This window comes from Muntiacus reevesi, chromosome 9 (genome assembly GCF_963930625.1).
Source record: "Muntiacus reevesi chromosome 9, mMunRee1.1, whole genome shotgun sequence".
Classification (NCBI taxonomy): Eukaryota; Metazoa; Chordata; class Mammalia; order Artiodactyla; family Cervidae; genus Muntiacus; species Muntiacus reevesi.
This window is the reverse complement of record NC_089257.1, coordinates 13,121,905-13,140,695: the sequence shown is the minus strand read 5'-3', so window position 1 is coordinate 13,140,695 and position 18,791 is coordinate 13,121,905. Positions and strand designations below refer to the sequence as shown.

The following is an 18,791-nucleotide window of genomic DNA, read 5'->3' as shown; positions in this document are numbered from 1 at the left end:
TTATCTTTGCACGCCCTTGGAAATATTTTTGAAATATATTTCAGTCAAAAACAAATAGTGGGTGTTCTTTTGTTACATTATAGTTGCTTATGGGGTTTCCTTCTTCCCCCCAACGTCATTACACTGTTTCTTACTTGGTGGGATTGGACAAAGGGAAGTTTATGACTTTTTTTTTAAAGTTAAAGACATTCTTGTATCTGAACTGAAATCTTAGTTATTGAAGCAAAATTAATTACTGGATTCATCACATTAAGGGGCAAATTTTTGGCATGTTAACTTTTGTTTTCCCTTCAGCTTGTCAAAATTTAAAAAAGTATTTAAAAGTAGTGAGAAATCTGCCATACACAGGATCAGGTTGAATTCAATAATTTACGTAATTTATATTTATGATGTTAAACATGCTACATTTTTACTGAATTTAGTTGTCCATAGCTCAGGAAGAATAAATTAAAAGCTTCAGTTTGCTGTTAGAAGAAAGTCACGTCTTTATTCTCCCAGAAATGTTTCCATAAATCCATGTAGAAGACATTTCTAATGCATAAAATAAATAGATTGATAGATGTGAGTTTAAGGGCTTTCCTGGTTGGTCAGTGGTAAAAAATCTGCCTGCCAATGCAGGAGACCCGGGTTCTATTCCTGGGTTGGGAAGATCCCCTGGAGAGGAAAATGACAATTCACTCCAGTATTCTTGCCTGGGAAATCCCAAGGACAGAGGAGCCTGGCAGGCTGCAGTCCATGGAGTTACAAAGAGTCAGATATGGCTTAGGGATTAAAAAACAACAATACAGGCATGAGTTTACCACACCAAAAAATGTTCATTTAATTCTCACAAAAGACTAGTGTGAAAAAATAACACAATTAATTTTGATTTCTGTATAAATGCATACAACTTGTGTAATAATCATGAGAACACAGAGACAAAAATAATAATGTGTCATTAGGTTTGAGTTGTTATATTAATAAAATAGTCCATAAAGCATCAATTTGTATTAATTTTATTAGTGTTAATTAATTTGCATTAGTATATAAAACATAAATATGTATTAATAAATTTGAAGCATCATCAATATTACCTTAATCTTTAAAAATTCTATTTTCTTTTTCTATCCAAACCTCTCTCCTACTTTCCTTCTCTTCCTGTTTCTTTCTCTTTCTCTCACAAATCCATGAAACATATACAAAGATATTTACTCTAGAGAGTAAGATAAAAAAAAAACAGGAATTAGGTAGAGAAAATAAATACAAATATGCAAACAAATTTTGAAAAATGGACCAGTAGGAAGTCTAGCAAGGACTCCATCACAAAACATAAATTAACTGCTAGGTACAGGAGACATTTCAGTGACACTACAACTAACCTTTGCTTAATTAATGTGCTTGAAATAAAACAATTATGGGAAATTAAGAACCTTCTTTGAAGTTAGAAATCATTGAAATCTCAGATTTAGCACTTAGTGACAGCATTAACTTGTAAAGTTACTTCTGAACCACACACACACAGAAAAAACTAATTAATTTACCAAAATGTTCAGGTATATTTTGTTTGACTACATGGATATGGTGTAATTTCAGAGCATCTATTATCAACTGATTAAAATATGTTTCATATGCTAAAATATTATGTATCTGTGAAGGATACATATACATGGAATATAACTTCTAAATTTTACTTAAATCCAATAAAACGAATACAGAATTTAAAATCAAAGTGTAAAAATAAAAGCACTGAGCAATTAATAGGTCCCAAATAGAAACAAATAATTTTTAAGCTATACATGCATTTACAAGAGATAAAACATATAATAAACACTATTTTATTGATATTAAACTGGGTGAGTCCCAGTATTCTATGCTATAAGAAACCTTAAAATATCTTTCTGTCACTTCATTATGCCTGTCCCTAAATTAGAATAGCTAATCATCTTTTCTGAAAATTAGCCCAAGCACAAACATCCTTTCTAAATTAATAGTGTCTCTAAAATTAGAATTTATAGCTTGTATTCTGTGATTCAGTATACCAAAACCAAAAAACCATTACTGGTAATTTTTTTAAGCTTAACAAAGGAAAATTTTAAGAATTAGTACCAATTTTTTAAATAAAAGTATAGAATGGTAAGTAAAAATTTGTGGACATATCAATAAAATGCTGGCATATTTACATAAGTTCTCCTGATACTCTGGTCAGTATAAATTTCTAGTAATCCTTGATGTCTGTTCTTGCCTGTATAGCAAGAAGATGAGTTTATGAATGAAAGTGTGTTTTATTCAGTTTATGTCCCATTAGAGAATTTATCTATTTCACGATAGAGCACTGGATTCATGATAGAGAAAATATGAGGTTTAGCTACTGTCCAACTCCATGGAGTGTAACCAACAAGGGTCCTCTGTTCATGGAATTCTCAGGAGAAAATACAGGACTGAGTAACCATTCCCTTCTCCTGGGGATCTTCCTGACCCAAGGATACTAACCTGCATGTCCTACATTGCAGGCCGATTCATTACCACTGAGCAAACAGGGAAGCCTACCATTGAGGTGTAACATATATAAATTTATATGCGTATTTAAGGCACTCCACTTGAAGATTTTGGGAAGGATACATCCATGAAAGCATGACCACTATCAAGGCCATCAAGACATCCTTATTTCTCAAAGTTTCCTCTGTCTCTTTTATTTTTATTATAATTTTATAAGAAAAACACTTAAGGTATACCTTGTTAGCAGCTTTGAGTATACGCAACAGAATTATTAACTATAGGGACTACACTGTGTAGAAGATCTCCTGAACTTAATCTGACTAGAATAACTGAAAGTTTGTATCTTCTGATGATCACTTTTCCATTTCTGCCTTGCCCCAGTCCCTAGAAACCACCATTCTCCTCTTTGCTCCTATGAGTTTGACTATTATAGATGACTCATAAGAGATCTTTCTGTGTCTGAATTATTTCACTTAACAATGTCAGGATTTCCTCCTTTATTAAAGTTGAGTAATGTTTCATTGTTTGTATATGCCATCTTTTTTAAATCCATATTTTCATAAATAGATAATTAAGTGGTTTTTATATCTTAGTTATTATGAATAATGCTGCAGTGAACAGGGGAGTGCAATAGCTTTCCAAGATTCTAATTCCAGTTTCTTTGTATAAATACCCAAAAATTACTGGTAAATTACATAGTATATTTAATTTTTTAATGAAACTCTACAACATTTTCCACAGTGGCTGTACCAATTTCCTTTATATCATCAGTGCCCAAGAGGTTCTTTCTCCATATCTTGTTGTTTTTTATTTTTCAATAACAGCTATCCTAACAGCTCTGAGGTTATATGCAATTGTATTTTTGATGTGAATTTGATAAAATATCCACACTACTCAGGTCAATGAAAGATTCAATGCAATGCTTATCAAAATAACATTGGTATTTATTAAAAAGAAAAAAATACTAAATTTTATGTGGTAGCGAGACTTCAAATATCTAAAGAAATCATGTGCAAGAAGTACAAAATTGGAGGCATCATAGATCCTGGTTCCAAAATATGTTGCAAGGCTACAGTATGTGAACAATATAGTATTGGTATAAAGACAGACATATAGAGCAATAGAACAAAGAGCCTACATATTAATTTACATATATTTAGTATTGATATTCAACAAGGGTGTCAACAATACACCAAGGGAAAATGATAGTCACCTTAACAAATTGTGTTGGGAAAACTGGGTATTCACAAAGAAAAGAATGAAAGTCAACCATCATCTAACGTCATCAACATGAATGAAAATCAAAAGACTTAAACCTAAGACCTGAATTTAAAAAACTCGCAGAAGAACACAGAAGGGTAAAACTTCATGACACTGTACTTATTAATAATTTCATGGATATGACATCATAAGCACGGGAAACAAAAGCAAAGTTAGATAACTGAGAATACATCAAACTACAAATCTATACAGCAAAGGAAAGAGTCAGCAGAGTAAGAAGGCAACCTTCACAATGAGAGAAAATATTTGCAAACCCCCCTTGAACAGATGTTTTCTTCAAAGTAGATACACAGACAACCGGTTAGTATGAAGAAATACCTTGTGGGAAGAGCCGAAGCCCGCGCTCTTGGCTCGGCGCGGCCCGCTGCAATCCGCGGAGGAACGCGCCGCCGAGCCACCATCGTGCCTGGGCGTTTACAGGAAGGCTTCGGCTGCGTGGTCACCAACCGATCTGACCGGTTATTTGACGACGAATCGGACCCCTTCGAGGTGTTGAAGGCGGCAGAGAAGAAGAAGAAAGAAGCCGGCGGGGGCGGCGTTGGGGGCCCTGGGGCCAAGAGCGCAGCTCAGGCCGCAGCTCAGACCAACCCTGATGCGGCGGGCAAACAGCTGCGTAAAGAGCCCAGAAAGACGGCGAGAGTCCGCTGCCCCCCAGCGTCGGCGTGGCTGACAAGAAGGAGGAGACGCAGCCGCCTGTGGCGCTTAAGAAAGAGGAATAAGACGTGTTGGAAGAAGACCCGACCAACAACTTCAGGGTGAAGGGAAGATAATTGATAGGAGACCAGAAAGGCGACCGCCTCGTGAAAGAAGATTTGAAAAGCCCCCTGAAGAAAAGGCTGAAGGGGGAGAATGTTCGTTGATAGACCGATTGTTGACCGGCCTATCCGAGGCCGAGGTGGTCTTGGAAGAGGTCGAGGAGGTCGTGGGCGAGGAATGGCCGGGGAGATGGCTTTGACTCTCGTGGCAAACGTGAATTTGCTAGGCGTAGTGGAAGTGATGGATCTTCTTTTCCACATTACCGTGGCCTGAAGCATGAGGACAAACGTGGAGGCAGCGGGTCTCACAACTGGGGAACTGTCAAAGATGAATTAACTGACTCGGAGCAATCAGATGTGACTGAGGAAACACCTGAAGGTGAAGAACGTCCAGTTGCGGACACTGAAAATAAGGAGAATGAAGTTGAAGAAGTGAAGGAAGAGGGTCCAAAAGAAATGACTTTGGATGAGTGGAAGGCTATTCAAAATAAGGACCGGGCAAAAGTAGAATTTAATATCCGAAAACCAAATGAAGGTGCTGATGGGCAGTGGAAGAAGGGATTTGTTCTCCATAAGTCAAAAAGTGAAGAGGCTCATGCTGAAGACTCAGTTATGGATCGCCATTTCAGGAAGCCAGCAAATGATATTACATCTCAGCTGGAGATCAATTTTGGAGACCTCGGCCACCCAGGACGTGGTGGCAGGGGAGGACGAGGTGGCCGTGGGCGTGGTGGACGTCCAAACCGTGTGGCATCAGGACTGACAAGTCAAGTGCTTCTGCTCCTGATGTGGGTGACCCAGAGGCATTCCCAGATCTGGCTTAACTGGATGCCGTAAGACAGCCCTGGTTCCTTTGTGGACCCTCCTCTTTGAGGCTTGCATGCTTAAGGATCCCAAGCGACTAAGAAATTTAAAAAAAACAAAAAACCAAAAAAAAAGAGACTGTCATTCATACCATTCACACCTAAAGACTGAATTTTATCTGTTGTGAAAATGAACTTCTCCTGCTACACAGAAGTAACAATATGGTACTCAGTTTTGTATTTAGAAATGTATTGGTAGCAGGGATGTTTTCATAATTTTCAGAGATTATGCATTCTTCATGAATACTTTTGTATTGCTGCTTGCAAATATGCATTTCCAAACTTGAAATATAGGTGTGAACAGTGTGTACCAGTTTAAAAAAAAAAAAAAGAAAAAATAATTAACACCAATAGTTATCATGGAAATGCTAATCTAAAGTTTTGTTATAAATCAGGGACCAAAGGACTCTATTCAACAGATACTAACATGCACTCAATCATTCCACAACTGTTTTCTTTTTTATTGAGTAAATTATCATGTTGCTATTTTGATCCAGGAGGTAATTAGGACATATTCCCCTTGGAAACTCTTCTGTGGTTTCATCAATAATTGAGTAAGTGGATATAAGCTTTTTGAGCTACTGTATCTAAACTTGCCTTTGCTGATCCACAGGTAAGAGGAAACTAACTTCAGGTCATTTGGAGAATAATTTAATATTTGCAAAATAATAATAAGACATCATATCAATATCAGATAGGCATGCAATCCTGTTAGTTGTTGCCTATCACATAGGCGAATAAATACAACAGAGAAAATAGAAGAAATTATATGGTTTTAATTAAGTAAGAATGTATTTAACTTTGAAAAATGAACATCAAAAAGCATGTTTGTTGTTGTTGTTGTTGTTTGTTTTGTTTTTGCCAGACGGGGGAAGAATGAGGGGAAAGGTGAGTTAGGGAGTCTAGAATGGACATATACACATGCCAGTATTGAAATGGATAACCAACAAGGACCTCCTGTGGAGCAGATGGAATTCAGCTCAAGCTTATGTGGCAGCCTGGAAGGGAGGGGGTTTGGAGGAGAAGGTACACATGTGCATGTGGGTGAGTCCCTCTGCTGCCCACCTGAGACTATCACAACAATGTTAATTGGTTATATGCTGATAAAAAATAAAAAGTTAAATAATAAAACAAATAAAAAGTCTCAAAAATGGAATGTTTTATTTCACTGAGAGTAGCAAGTGGGAAATCAGCTTCAGAATGAAGTCGTGGCATTACAGGAGGCAGTGACAAATGATGAAGAGCAGGTGCATCGTGAGGGATACCTGGGATTGGTCTTGGCTCTGACACTTACTAGCTACGAGAGCTTCTATAAAGGGGATAGAAAGTAGCATGTACAAAACCCGTACTGTAACATGTGCTCAGTGTATGGCTGTTACTATTTTTCCTCTTCTTTGCAAATTTACTGTTTCAAGGTGATCAAGATATTTGGAATATTTGCCTTCTATTAACATTGTATTTTTAGAAGAAGCTTTATGTTATTTTAGAAGCCGATCCTCTATTATTAAATCCTTTGGGAATCAGTCATTTTCTCTTTAAAATTCTGAGTCCTTTCGATATATTCTAATATTGACTCAATTATGCCCAGGATAGCTTTCATTTTGGTATCCAGCAGAAAAGCCTGTTGCAGAGAAATTTGGAAATGGCAACCCACTCCAGTGTTCTTGCCTGGAAAATTCCATGTACAGAGGACCCTGGGAGAGTGAAGTCCACTGGGACCCAAAGAGCTGGATATGAATGAGCACACCCCCCCCGACACACACACACATTTAACATCATAAGTCTTTCACTATCTAAACTTAAACTCCCTGTAACATAGAAAATGGAATTATGTGATGTGTGTGTGTATCTTTGGTATTACCAGAATACAAAATTTACAAAGCTTCTTTACTCTCTAAAGAATAAGCCCGAGTCATGAAGAGTGTATAGGGAATAAAAACCATCATCACATTATGATATATTGCATTTCTTCCTAGTAGAATAATGTTTTGGTGTGTATTAAAAATCACAAAACAAATATATGGCAAGTAGATAAGGAATAGAATATCTGGATCAAGGATCTAATCACATATATTTTAAAATTATTAGTTATAGTATTAATTTTGTAATCCAGTATTTGCTAATATTTTAAAAATACATCTGGTGATCAAAGTTCAATTATATGGTCATCCTAAATTTGTAACCAAACAAGACATATTTAAAGGAAATTGTTTTACATATTTATATTTGTTGCTTTGCATGTTTAATTAGTCTGTGTGGCTGTGTATTATTTTATCTGCTTGAGCATTTACATGTATTAGTACTTTGAAGAGGGAAAACTTTAGAGAGCAATATTAGCATTGCACAGAGCTTTTAATCATGAACCTGGCCTATGAACAAATACTTTCAGTTTCTAAATCCTATGTTACTTGTCTTGAACTGATATTAACAATCATAATGGAGTTAATCTTCTTGTGAATCAAACATAATTTTGATTAAGTTTGATTAAATTTTAAAATCAAATTTAAATGTGAATCAATTAAAAATAATAATTCTAATATTGTCAAACATAATAATGTTCTACATTCTACATTCTTTTGTGAATCAAATTTAATTTTGATTAAATTTGATTAAATTTTAAAACCAAATTTAAATGAGTCATTTAAAAATAACAATTCTAATATTGTCAAACACACTAATGTTCTCATTCTACAATTGACTAGACAGTGATTGCAAATCATTTGACACTTTTACTGAAAGTTCTGGAGTGTTGCTCTTCTATTCCAATGATCTGTACACTGATATGCTATCTTATGTGTTTGGATGTCAGAAAGAAACTATTCTTTATTCAATCAGTTGTGTGTTTTAAAGCGATTTAGTATGAGAGCAGCTAGTAGAATGCAGTGACACATTAACCAGTTAACCTGGTGGTTTTATGAATTACATGGATTCGAGAAGCAAGTGAACACACACATTGACAGCTGATTCTCCAGTGAGCAGCAGGGACACTTTACTCACTGCTTGGTCACTGTCTCCTGATCAGCTACTAGGGCATGAAGCATCCCCCAAAATAAACATGAGAGCATATGTCACTCTCCTTTAAGACACATTGTTGGCTCAGAATGTTTTTATTATTTTGTAGTAAATGAATTGTAATTTTATGTTTAAATTTGTTCTATGAGGTGTCACCATGAGGAATACCACTGAAGTTACTCTATTTGTACTGAAAGGTCTCACAGATAATCCTGAAATACAAGTTGTCTTAATCTTCCTGTTTCTAGCCATTTATCTCTTTACTTTGATAGGAAATTTAGGACTGGTGGTATTGGTCATTGGGCATTCCCGTCTCCACAACCCCATGTACTATTTTCTGAGTGTGCTATCATCTATCGATGCCTGCTATTCTTCAATAATTATACCGAAAATGCTAGCAGATTTTATGTCAAAAAACAAAACCATTTTGTTGCCTGAGTGTGCAGCACAGATGTTTCTTGCTGTTACTTTCGGGACCACAGAGTGCCTCCTCTTGGCTGCGATGGCGTATGACCGCTGTGTGGCCATCTACGACCCGCTCCGGTATTCAGCCCGCATGGGACCCAGGGTCTATGTGTCCCTCATCATTGCTTCCTGTGTTGGTGGCGTCTTGCATGCTTCTGTACACACCGTGGCTACTTTCAGCCTCTCCTTCTGTGCCTCCAATGAAATCAGACATGTCTTCTGTGACATCCCTCCCCTCCTGGCTATTTCTTGCTCTGACACTCACACAAACCAGCTTCTGCTCTTCTACTTCGTGGGCTCCATTGAGATAGTCACTGTCCTGAGTGTCCTGATCTCCTATGGTTTCATCCTGTTGGCCATTCTGAGGATGCATTCTACTGAAGGGAGAAGGAAAGTCTTTTCTACATGTGGCTCTCACTTAACTGGAGTGTCCATTTACCACGGAACCATCCTCTTCATGTACCTGAGACCAAGTTCCAGCTATGCCTTGGACCATGACATGGTAGTGTCACTGTTTTACAGCGTTGTGATTCCCATGCTAAATCCCATCATCTATAGTTTAAGGAACAAAGATGTAAAAGAGGCAATGAAGAGAATGTTCTGGAAAATTTGATCTTGCTGTAAAGCATATTTTCACAGTAAAAATTAAAGTTAAAAAAATTGAGATAAAGTTCTTCTATGTCTCAATATCAAGAAGATATGCTGAAAATATTTTTACATTATGAATGCATTACTTTTCTCCCTGGATGTTTTAAAACAAAGATTGCAAATAACCCTCTACATATACTATATTTATATTCAGAAAAAACCCATTTGCTATCATCCATGTGCTTCTCAGTATGTTCCTACCAATATGTGTATATACGTATGTAGAAGCTGTGCTGACTGACAGAACGTTAGCACGCCCAAGGATATATGTATATATAATCTTTATTTTATAATGCTGTTTATTATTTTATCTCCATATAACTTGGATATATAGACTCCGATTTGCAACTATAAATAGTAGTATAATTATAAATGACTAGCTTTATCAAATACTAATTGATCAATAGTAAAACCGTAGCTGAAATGACCTCGTAACCTGGAGTCACTGGTACCTGACTTGGCCTCCATTCTTAGATTTATGCATTGTCAGTCATCTAATCCCAGTCTGTGGTTTGGGAACCATAGATAACATGTTCAAATTCCTGGTGTTACTACTACTATGCTGATTTGAAGAAGCAGTTCCTCCTTATTTTAAATTCTTTCAAAGCACAAGCATTATATCCACCTTTGATTTCTCACAGATAATAAAGCCTATTCATTAACACTTACAGAAGTCATACTTACATTCAAAAATGACAAAAGAAAACACGTGAGTGAGAATATAAGAGGTTGATTCAAAGGAAATTTAGCTTATACATTGTTAAATTTTACCTTAAATTAGTGCATCCTATAAGATAAATCCACTGTTTAACATGAATAATGGAAATGTAGTGTCTTTCCTGATTTTTCTGTATATTTATATATGTGTGCATGTTTCTTACAAATATTTTTGAAAGGTGAGATTCTGTGATCCAATGATGGCGTGGTCTTACAGTTTTGTCTGTTTGACCAAGGTATGTTTATTATGTAACATAGAGAAGATTTAGGAAATTAAAAAAACAAAAAAACCTCTTGTACAATAAATAATAAGCTTCAAATGAGAGATCAAGTTGCAAAATAACACAATGGAAATTGTGAAATAGAAAAGAATTAAACAATCTTAACAATGTTATGTGTGTGTGTGGTCAGTTGTTTCTGACTCTTTGTGACAACAAGGACTCTAGCCAATCAGGCTGCTCTGTCCATTGGATTTCCCAGAAAGAATTCTGGAGTGAATTGCCATTTCCTACTCTTGGGGATCTTCCAGACCCAGGGATGAAACCCACATTTCCTGTATCTCCTTCATTGGCAGACTTATTCTTTACCACTGAATCACCTGGGAAACCCAACATTCTTATAGGACTACTGAATCAATGGGGAGGTTGGCAGAGCTACAAACAAACGAAGGTATTGTTAACTCTGCATGGTGCAGACAGTGTCATTGGTCACGTGACAGACAAGATTCAAAGGACACCAGAGGAAGCAACAACATAATATTCAAGAATTTATATCATTGTAAAGAGTGACTTCATGGTAAAAAATCTTTGGAACTTCGTTTCTATGGTCCACAATTTATCTGTTATTTTATTAATTTTAGAGCCAATAATATACCATAACTTTATTAATTTTAGGATTAAGTCGATGAAGAAAGAACAGTTGTGCCCTACACTAAAGTAGTGAATATTCTAGAAAATGATATGCAAGTTTTCTCTGTTTCTTTATCAAAGTCAAAATCATTTTAATAATCATATTACTGTAAAATTATGGGCCCTGGAATAAAAATCCATACTTTATTTCAGAATTTCAGGATTGATATTATGTACATTCATTCCTTCACTTACTCACCATTCATCTCTTTCAGTCAGTCAGTTAGCAAGTAACTTTTGAATACTGTTCAAAAGTAGATTTGGGGCTTGTTTTAGAAGTTATTAATAAAAAGACAATTTATTTAGACATACTGTATATCACACAATACTTATAGACCAGGAACTTGCAAAAGGAGAAAGGGCAAAGGATAAAGGGAAAAATATATCCAAATGAATTCAGATTTCCAGAGAACAGCAAGAGAAGAAAGACTTCTTAAGAGAGCAATATAAAGAAATAGAGGAAAATAATAGAATGGGAAAGACTGGAGATCTCTTCAAGAAAACTGGAGATACTAATGGAAAATTTCATGCAAACATGGGCACAGCAAAGGACAGAAACGTCAAGGACCTAACAGAAGTAGAAGAGATCAAGAAGAGGTGGCAAGAATACACAGAACATTATACAAAAAAAGTTCTTAATGAGCCACATAACCACAACATTGTGCTCATTCACCTAGAGCTAGACACCCTGTAGTATGAAGTCAAGTGAGCCTTAGGTAGCATTGCTACAAACAAAGTCAGTGGAGGTGATGGGATTCCAGTTGAGCTAATTCAAACCCTAAAAGTTGATGCTGTTAAAGTGCTGAACTCAACATGCCTGCAAATATGGAAAACTCAGCAGTGGTCACAGGGCTGGAAAAGGGCAGTTTTCATTCCAATACCAAAGAAAGGCAATGCCAAAAAATGCTCAAGCTACAAAACATTTGCCCTCATTTCACATGCTACCAAGTTCAGTTCAGTTCATTTCAGTCACTCAGTCGTGTCTGACTCTTTGCGACCCCAAGAATCACAGCACGCCAAGACTCCCTGTCCATCACAAACTCCCGGAGTTTACTCAAACTCATGCCCATCGAGTTGGTGATGCCATCCAGCCATCTCATCCTCTGTTGTCCCCTTCTCCTCCTGCCCTCAATCCCTCCCAGCATCAGGGTTTTTTCCAACAAGTCAACTCTTCGCATGAGGTGCCCAAAGTATTGGAGTTTCAGCTTCAACATCAGTCCTTCCAATGAACACCCAGGACTTATCTCCTTTAGGGTGGACTGGTTGGATCTCCTTGCAGTCCAAGGGACTCTCAAGAGTCTTCTCCAACACCATAGTTCAAAAGCATCAATTTTTCAGCACTCAGCTTTCTTTACAGTCCAACTCTCACATCCATACATGATCACTGGAAAAACCATAGCCTTGACCAGATGGACCTTTGTTGGCAAAGTAATGTCTCTGCTTTTTTATATGCTATCTAGTTTGGTCATAGCTTTCCTTCCAAGGAGTGAGCATCTTTTAATTTCATGGCCGCAATCACCATCTGCAATGATTTTGGAGCCCAAAAATTAAAGTCTGACACTGTTTCCACTGTCTCCCCATCTATTTCCCATGAGGTGATGGGACCAGATGCCATGATCTTAGTTTTCTGAATGTTAAGCTTTAAGCCAACTTTTTCACTCTCCTCTTTCACTTTCATCAAGAGGCTTTTTAGTTCCTCTTCACTTTCTGCCATAAGGATGGTGTCATCTGCATATCTGAGGTTACTGATATTTCTCCCAGCAATTTTGATTCCAGCTTGTGCTTCTTCCAGCCCAGCGTTTCTCATGATGTACTCTGCATATAAGTTAAATAAGCAGGGTGACAATATACAGCCTTGACGTACTCCTTTTCCTATTTGGAACCAGTCTGATGTTCCATGTCCAGTTCTAACTGTTGCTTCCTGACCTGCATACAGGTTTCTCAAGAGGCAGATCAGGTTGTCTGGTATTCCCATCTCCTTCAGAATTTTCCACAGTTTATTGTGATCCACAAAGTCAAGGGATTTGGCATAGTCAATAAGGCAGAAAATGGGCTCAATAAAGGACAGAAATGGTATAGATCTAGCAGAAGCAGAAGATATTAAGAAGAGGTGGCAAGAATACACAGAAGAACTGTACACAAAAGATCTTCACAACCCAGATAACCACAGTGGTGTGATCACTCACCTAGAGTCAGACATACTGGAATGTGAAGTCAAGTGGGCCTTAGAAAGCATCACTATGAACAAAGCTAGTGGATGTGATGGAATCCCAGTTGAGCTATTTCACATCCTGAAAGATGCTACCAAGGTAATGCTCAAAATCCTTCAAGTTAGGTTTCAGCAGTGCGTGAATCGAAAACTTCCTGATATACAACCTGGATATGGAAAAGGCAGAGGGACCAGAGGTCAGCTTATCAAATGTCTGTTGGATTATAGAAAAAGCAAGAGAATTAAAAACAAATCTACTTCTGTTTCATTGACTTTGCTAAAGTCTTTGACTATATGGATTACAACAAACTGTGGTAAATTCTTTAAAAAATGAGTTGCTCAGTTGTGTCAGATTCTTTGCCCCCTATGGACTGTACCCTGCAAACTCCTCTCTCCATGGGATTTTCTAGGTAAGAATAATGTAAGAGTTGCTATTTCCTTCTCCAGGGGATCTTCCCAACCCAGGGATCAAACCCGTGTCTCCTGCACTGCAGAAAACTCTTTACCCCATGAGCCATCAGGAAAATTCTTAAAGAGGTGGGAATACCAGTCCATCTTACTTTCTGCCTGAGAAATCTGTATGCAGTCAAGAAACGTTTAGAAATGGACATGGAAGACTGGACTACTTCAAATATGAGAAAGGAGTATTAAGGTTGTATATTGTCACCCTGCTTATTTAAGTTACATGTAGAGTACATCATTCTAAATGCAGGGCTGGATAACTCACAAGCTGGAATCAAGATGGCAGGGAGTAATATCAACAACCTCAGATTTGCAGATGATACCATTCTAATGAAAAAAAATCAGCAGGAACTAAAAAGGTTGAAAGAGGAGAGTGAAAAAGCTGGCTTAAAATGCAGCATTCAAAAAACTAAGTTGATGGCATCTGGTCCCATGAGTTTACTCGCTCAGTTGTGTCTGACTCTGCGACCCCACGGATTGCAGCTTGCTAGGCCTCCCTGTTCATCACAAACTCCCGGAGTTTACTCAAACTCGTGTCCCTTGAGTCAGTGATGCCATCCAATCATCTCATCCTCTGTTGACCCCTTCTCCTCCCACCTTCAATCTTTCCCAGCATCAGGGTCTTTTCAAATGAGTCGATTCTTAGCATCAGGTTGCCAAAGTATGGGAGTTTCAGCTTTAGCATCAGTCCTTCCAATGAATATTCAGGACTGATTTCCTTTAAGATGAACTGGTTGGATCTCCTTGCAGTCCAAGGAACTCTCAAGAGTCTTCTCCAACACCACAGTTCAAAAGCATCACTTCTTTGGTACTCAGCTTTCTTTATAGTCCAACTCTCACATCCATAAATGACCACTGGAAAAACCATAGCCATGAGTAGATGGACCTTTGTTAACAAAGTAATGTCTCTGCTTTGTAATATTCTGTATAGGTCAGTCATAACTTTTCTTCAAAGGAATAAACATCTTTTAATTTCATGGCTGAAGTCACCATCTGCAGTGATTTTGGAGCCCCCAAAAATAACGTCTGTCACTGTTTTCACTGTTTTCTCATCTATTTGCCATGAAGTGATGAGACTAGACGCCATGATCTTAGTTTTCTGAATATTGAGTTTTAAGCCAACTTTTTCACTCTCCTTTTTCACTTTCATCAAGAGACTCTTCAGTTATTGTTCACTTTCTGTCCTAGGGTGCTGTCATCTGCATATCTGAGGTTATTGATATTTCTCCCAGCTATCTTGATTCCAGCTTGTGCTTCATCCAGTCCCACATTTCTCATGATGTACTCTGCATATAAGTTAAATAAGCAGGGTGACAATATACAGCCTTGACGTACTCCTTTCCTGATTTGAAACCAGTCTGTTGTTCCATGTACAGTTCTAACTGTTGCTTCCTTACCTGCATACAGGTTTCTCAGGAGGCAGGTCAGATGGTCTGGTATTCGCATCTCATTATGAAATTTCCACAGTTTGATGTTATCCACACTACCAAAGGTTTTGACATATTCAATAAAGCAGAAATAGATATTTTTTTCTGAAGGTTTCTTGCTTTTTTTTTCCCTCACTAAGCAGAAATCAGCAATATAGATAGCTCCAGGGAACTGCACTCAAGTGATTAAATTCATTCTAATGAGGATCTCAGACCGTCCAGTGCTCCAGATTCCTCTTTTCTGGGTGTTTCTCATCATCTATGGAATGATCATGGCAGGGAAATTGGGAATCGTCATCCTCACCAGCGGTGGACTCTCAGCATCAAACTCCCATGTACTTTTTCCTTTGGCACTTGGCTATCATCAGTTTTGGAAGTTCTTCTGTCAATTGCCCCTAAAATGTTGGTTAAATTCTTGGTTACAAAGAAAATCATATCTTACTATGCATGTGCAGCCCAGTTAAGTGGATTCTTAGATTCTGTTGTGGCTGAGATTTTCATGCTGGCTGCCAAGACCTATGACCACCTTCTCCATCTCTTGGAGGTTTCTCCAGGGATCTGCCTTCTCCTGGTGTCTCTTATACATGTCTGCAGTCTGACCACAGCACTGACGATTTTTCCTGTGTGTTTACCGTGTCGTATTGTTCATCCATGTGCTCAACCAATTTTATTGTGATTATGTCCCTTTGTTGTTGCTGCTGCTGCTAAGTCACTTCAGCCGTGTCCAACTCTGTGTGACCCCATAGATGGCAGCCCACCAGGCTTCCCCATCCCTGGGATTCTCCAGGCAAGAACGCTGGAGTGGGTTGCCATTTCTTTCTCCAATGCATTAAAGTGAAAAGTGAAAGTGAAGTTGCTCAGTCGTGTCCGATTCTTTGCGACCCAGTGGACTGCAGCCTACCAGGCTCCTCTGTCCATTGGAGTGTCCAGGCAAGAGTACTGGAGTGGGTTGCCATTGCCTTCTCTAGGGAATCTTCCTGACCCAGGGATCAAGCCCACATCTCTAGTGTCTCCTGCATTGGCAGGCTAATTCTTTACCATAGCACGATGTGAGAAGCCATAATTCTATGTACTTCTTCTATATGTACATACTATGTACATACTTCTATATGTAGTCCGTTATTTATAAATTTAACAGATGCATAACTGTATCTATTTTGTCTTGTTTGTGGCTTGTTTTTTCCCCTACATTTGTGTTTATTTTTCTTTAAAACTCAAATTTTAAAGCATAAAATTTATTTTTGTGATAGCGAATTATGTTTAAGAATCTCTTCAATGCCAAATGATTCACACACACATACACACACACTATTCAACAACATATCTGCATAGTTTGGATATGCAACTATAACTAATATCAGTGAACACGGTTTAGTTTTGATACTTAGTAGAAGAAACCATATGAACAGCAGCGAGGAGAGTATCCCAATCAGGAGAAATAAGAGCAGAGGTATTGCATAGGAATAAATATAATAACAGCTTACCTGATGGCTCAAACGGTGAAGAACCTGCCTGCAATGCAGGAGAGCCAGGTTTGATGCTCAGGTCAGGAAGTTCCCATGAAGTAGGAAATGGCAACCCATTCCAGAATTCTTGCCTAGAGAGGACAAGAGGACATGGACAGAGGAGCTTGGCAGGCTATAGTCCATGTGGTTGCAAAGAGATGGAGATGACTGAGCTACTAGCACTTTCAAATACAGGTAATATAGGTAAGAGGGTTCTGCACAAGAACTGTTGAATTATAATTTAAACTTAATCCCAATTCAGAAAAGTATCATTAAGTTGGACTCTAAATCTCAAAAGATTGTCTTGGATTTAAAAATAAGGATGTTTCTTTAATCAGAAAATGACTTTTTGTGAAATTGTGATTAAATTAATAAATACAAATGAGCGAAAGCAGGAAAGGAGAACACGGCATCTTAATGTTATCTCTGAAGGACACATGTCCTCGCAATGAAAATGAGGTCTATTGGAAACAAGGATTAAACTGGCATGTAGGAGAGACCCTTCTGTAATGAGGTTCTTGGGCCTGAGCAAGAGGAGTGGGGGTTTCTGCAGAGGCATATCAGAATTGAAATGGTCCAAGGAAAAGAGAGCTAAAATCTGAGTCAGCACCAGACCTGTAATCAAATCGATAAAGGTGGTTTGGGACTCAGTTGTGGAAAGAGCCGAGTACACAGGCCAGTTATACATTTCTCTCTGAATTGTGTTTGTCTTTTCTCATTTTTTAATTTAAGTGTGATCTTGATAAATGTCAATGCCTGGACTTTATTTTCTCTGAGAAATTAAAGATTTGTTTAGCACTCAAGCTCTGAATGGAATAACAAAAAATGGAAGAAATGCATCCTAACAAATAAGCATGGTAGTTAACACCAGGGATTTGAACACGTTTTCTACAGTCCCCAAACCACAGACCGGGATTAGATAGCTGCCAATGAATAAACCTAAGGATAGATCAGAATGCTTTGAAATAAATTCAGATACCTATGACTCCATGGTATGGGATCTTATGAACTATGGGTTTGCTATTAGTTGGCATTTGATCAAGCTAGTTAGATATAATGTTAACAATTGTGAATACTGGGGACTTGTCAGGGAATGTTTAACAGTAGGATTCCTGTGTGCTGTTTTCTGTCTCTCAGGAGCCCTCTGCTCCTAATCAGTTCCTGGTAACAGAAAGGAGTTGAGCTGCTCACTGCTCCCAGGACTGAGGTCATGAGATGGAATGCATGCGTGGATCTCCTTCATTAGCTTTTCCATACGTGAAAGCAATCATTTACGACCCTCTTCCTTTTATATGGATTGTCTTCTGGCTTTATGACCTCTATTACTTCTTGTTTCCTTGGCAACTTGTAAGTCTGGTCTTTTGATCTTTATCTTTGCTGAAGAAGTTACCTTGTAAACAGTATACATACTCACACAGAGTTGACTAAAGCACCTTTGCTCCATCAGAGACTTGGGTCCCCGTGTCATTCTTTATCTTTTTCTCTCTTTATCTCTTTCTCTCTCACCCTCTGGCTAATTCTCAGGAGCATGGAAGTCTGCCGAGCTCACTTTCCTGCCCGGACTTTCAAGACCTCTTCGAGAGGACGCCCTGTGCCTACGTGAGTGGTACAAGGCCTCTCCTAGGGCTCTATTGGTTCTCTGCGTAACCCAGGGAATATTAGCCTCTTTCTTTCACTTTCTTATCATCGACTCTAGACCACCAGGTTCCGGTCCATTAAGGACCACAACAGGGACTATATACATTCAAGTTATATCAAGATGAAAAAGGAAAAGAATGCATAATATGCTAAAGAAAAGTTACATCTACATATGCCTGTGTGTTTGTGTTATATCAATCAGCATGTTTTTACATACAAACATGTATAGGTGTGTGTGCATGTGTGTGTGTATGTGAGTGTGTATGTGGACACCTCTATCAATAGGATAATACTAAGGTGCAAATGGATGATACAATTTTTCTGCATATAAAAATAACATAGATAGAAGGTTAGCTATGATGTTTATATTAAAATATCCAAGAAGAAAAGAAATGCATTAATAAGGTAAAACAAAACAATTTCATC

At 37.9% G+C, this 18,791-nt stretch overlaps 1 protein-coding gene and 1 pseudogene across 1 annotated transcript; both read left to right on the top strand.

Annotated features, from left to right (window-relative positions):
• Positions 1 to 4,062: 4,062 nt before the first annotated feature.
• LOC136175680 (SERPINE1 mRNA-binding protein 1 pseudogene) lies at positions 4,063 to 5,566 on the top strand (annotated as a pseudogene).
• A 2,932-nt stretch (positions 5,567 to 8,498) lies between these two features.
• LOC136175679 (olfactory receptor 5T7-like) lies at positions 8,499 to 18,374 on the top strand. Its single transcript, XM_065945928.1, has 3 exons — positions 8,499 to 9,448; positions 13,979 to 13,988; positions 18,252 to 18,374. The coding sequence occupies exons 1-3, from the start codon at positions 8,544 to 8,546 to the stop codon at positions 18,372 to 18,374; spliced, it is 1,038 nt and encodes a 345-aa protein (XP_065802000.1). The 5' UTR covers positions 8,499 to 8,543.
• Positions 18,375 to 18,791: the final 417 nt, after the last annotated feature.

Bases quoted from the DNA above. Each gene is read 5' to 3' on its own strand.
- LOC136175679 (XM_065945928.1), top strand. From the start codon at position 8,544: ATGAGGAATACCACTGAAGTTACTCTATTTGTACTGAAAGGTCTCACA.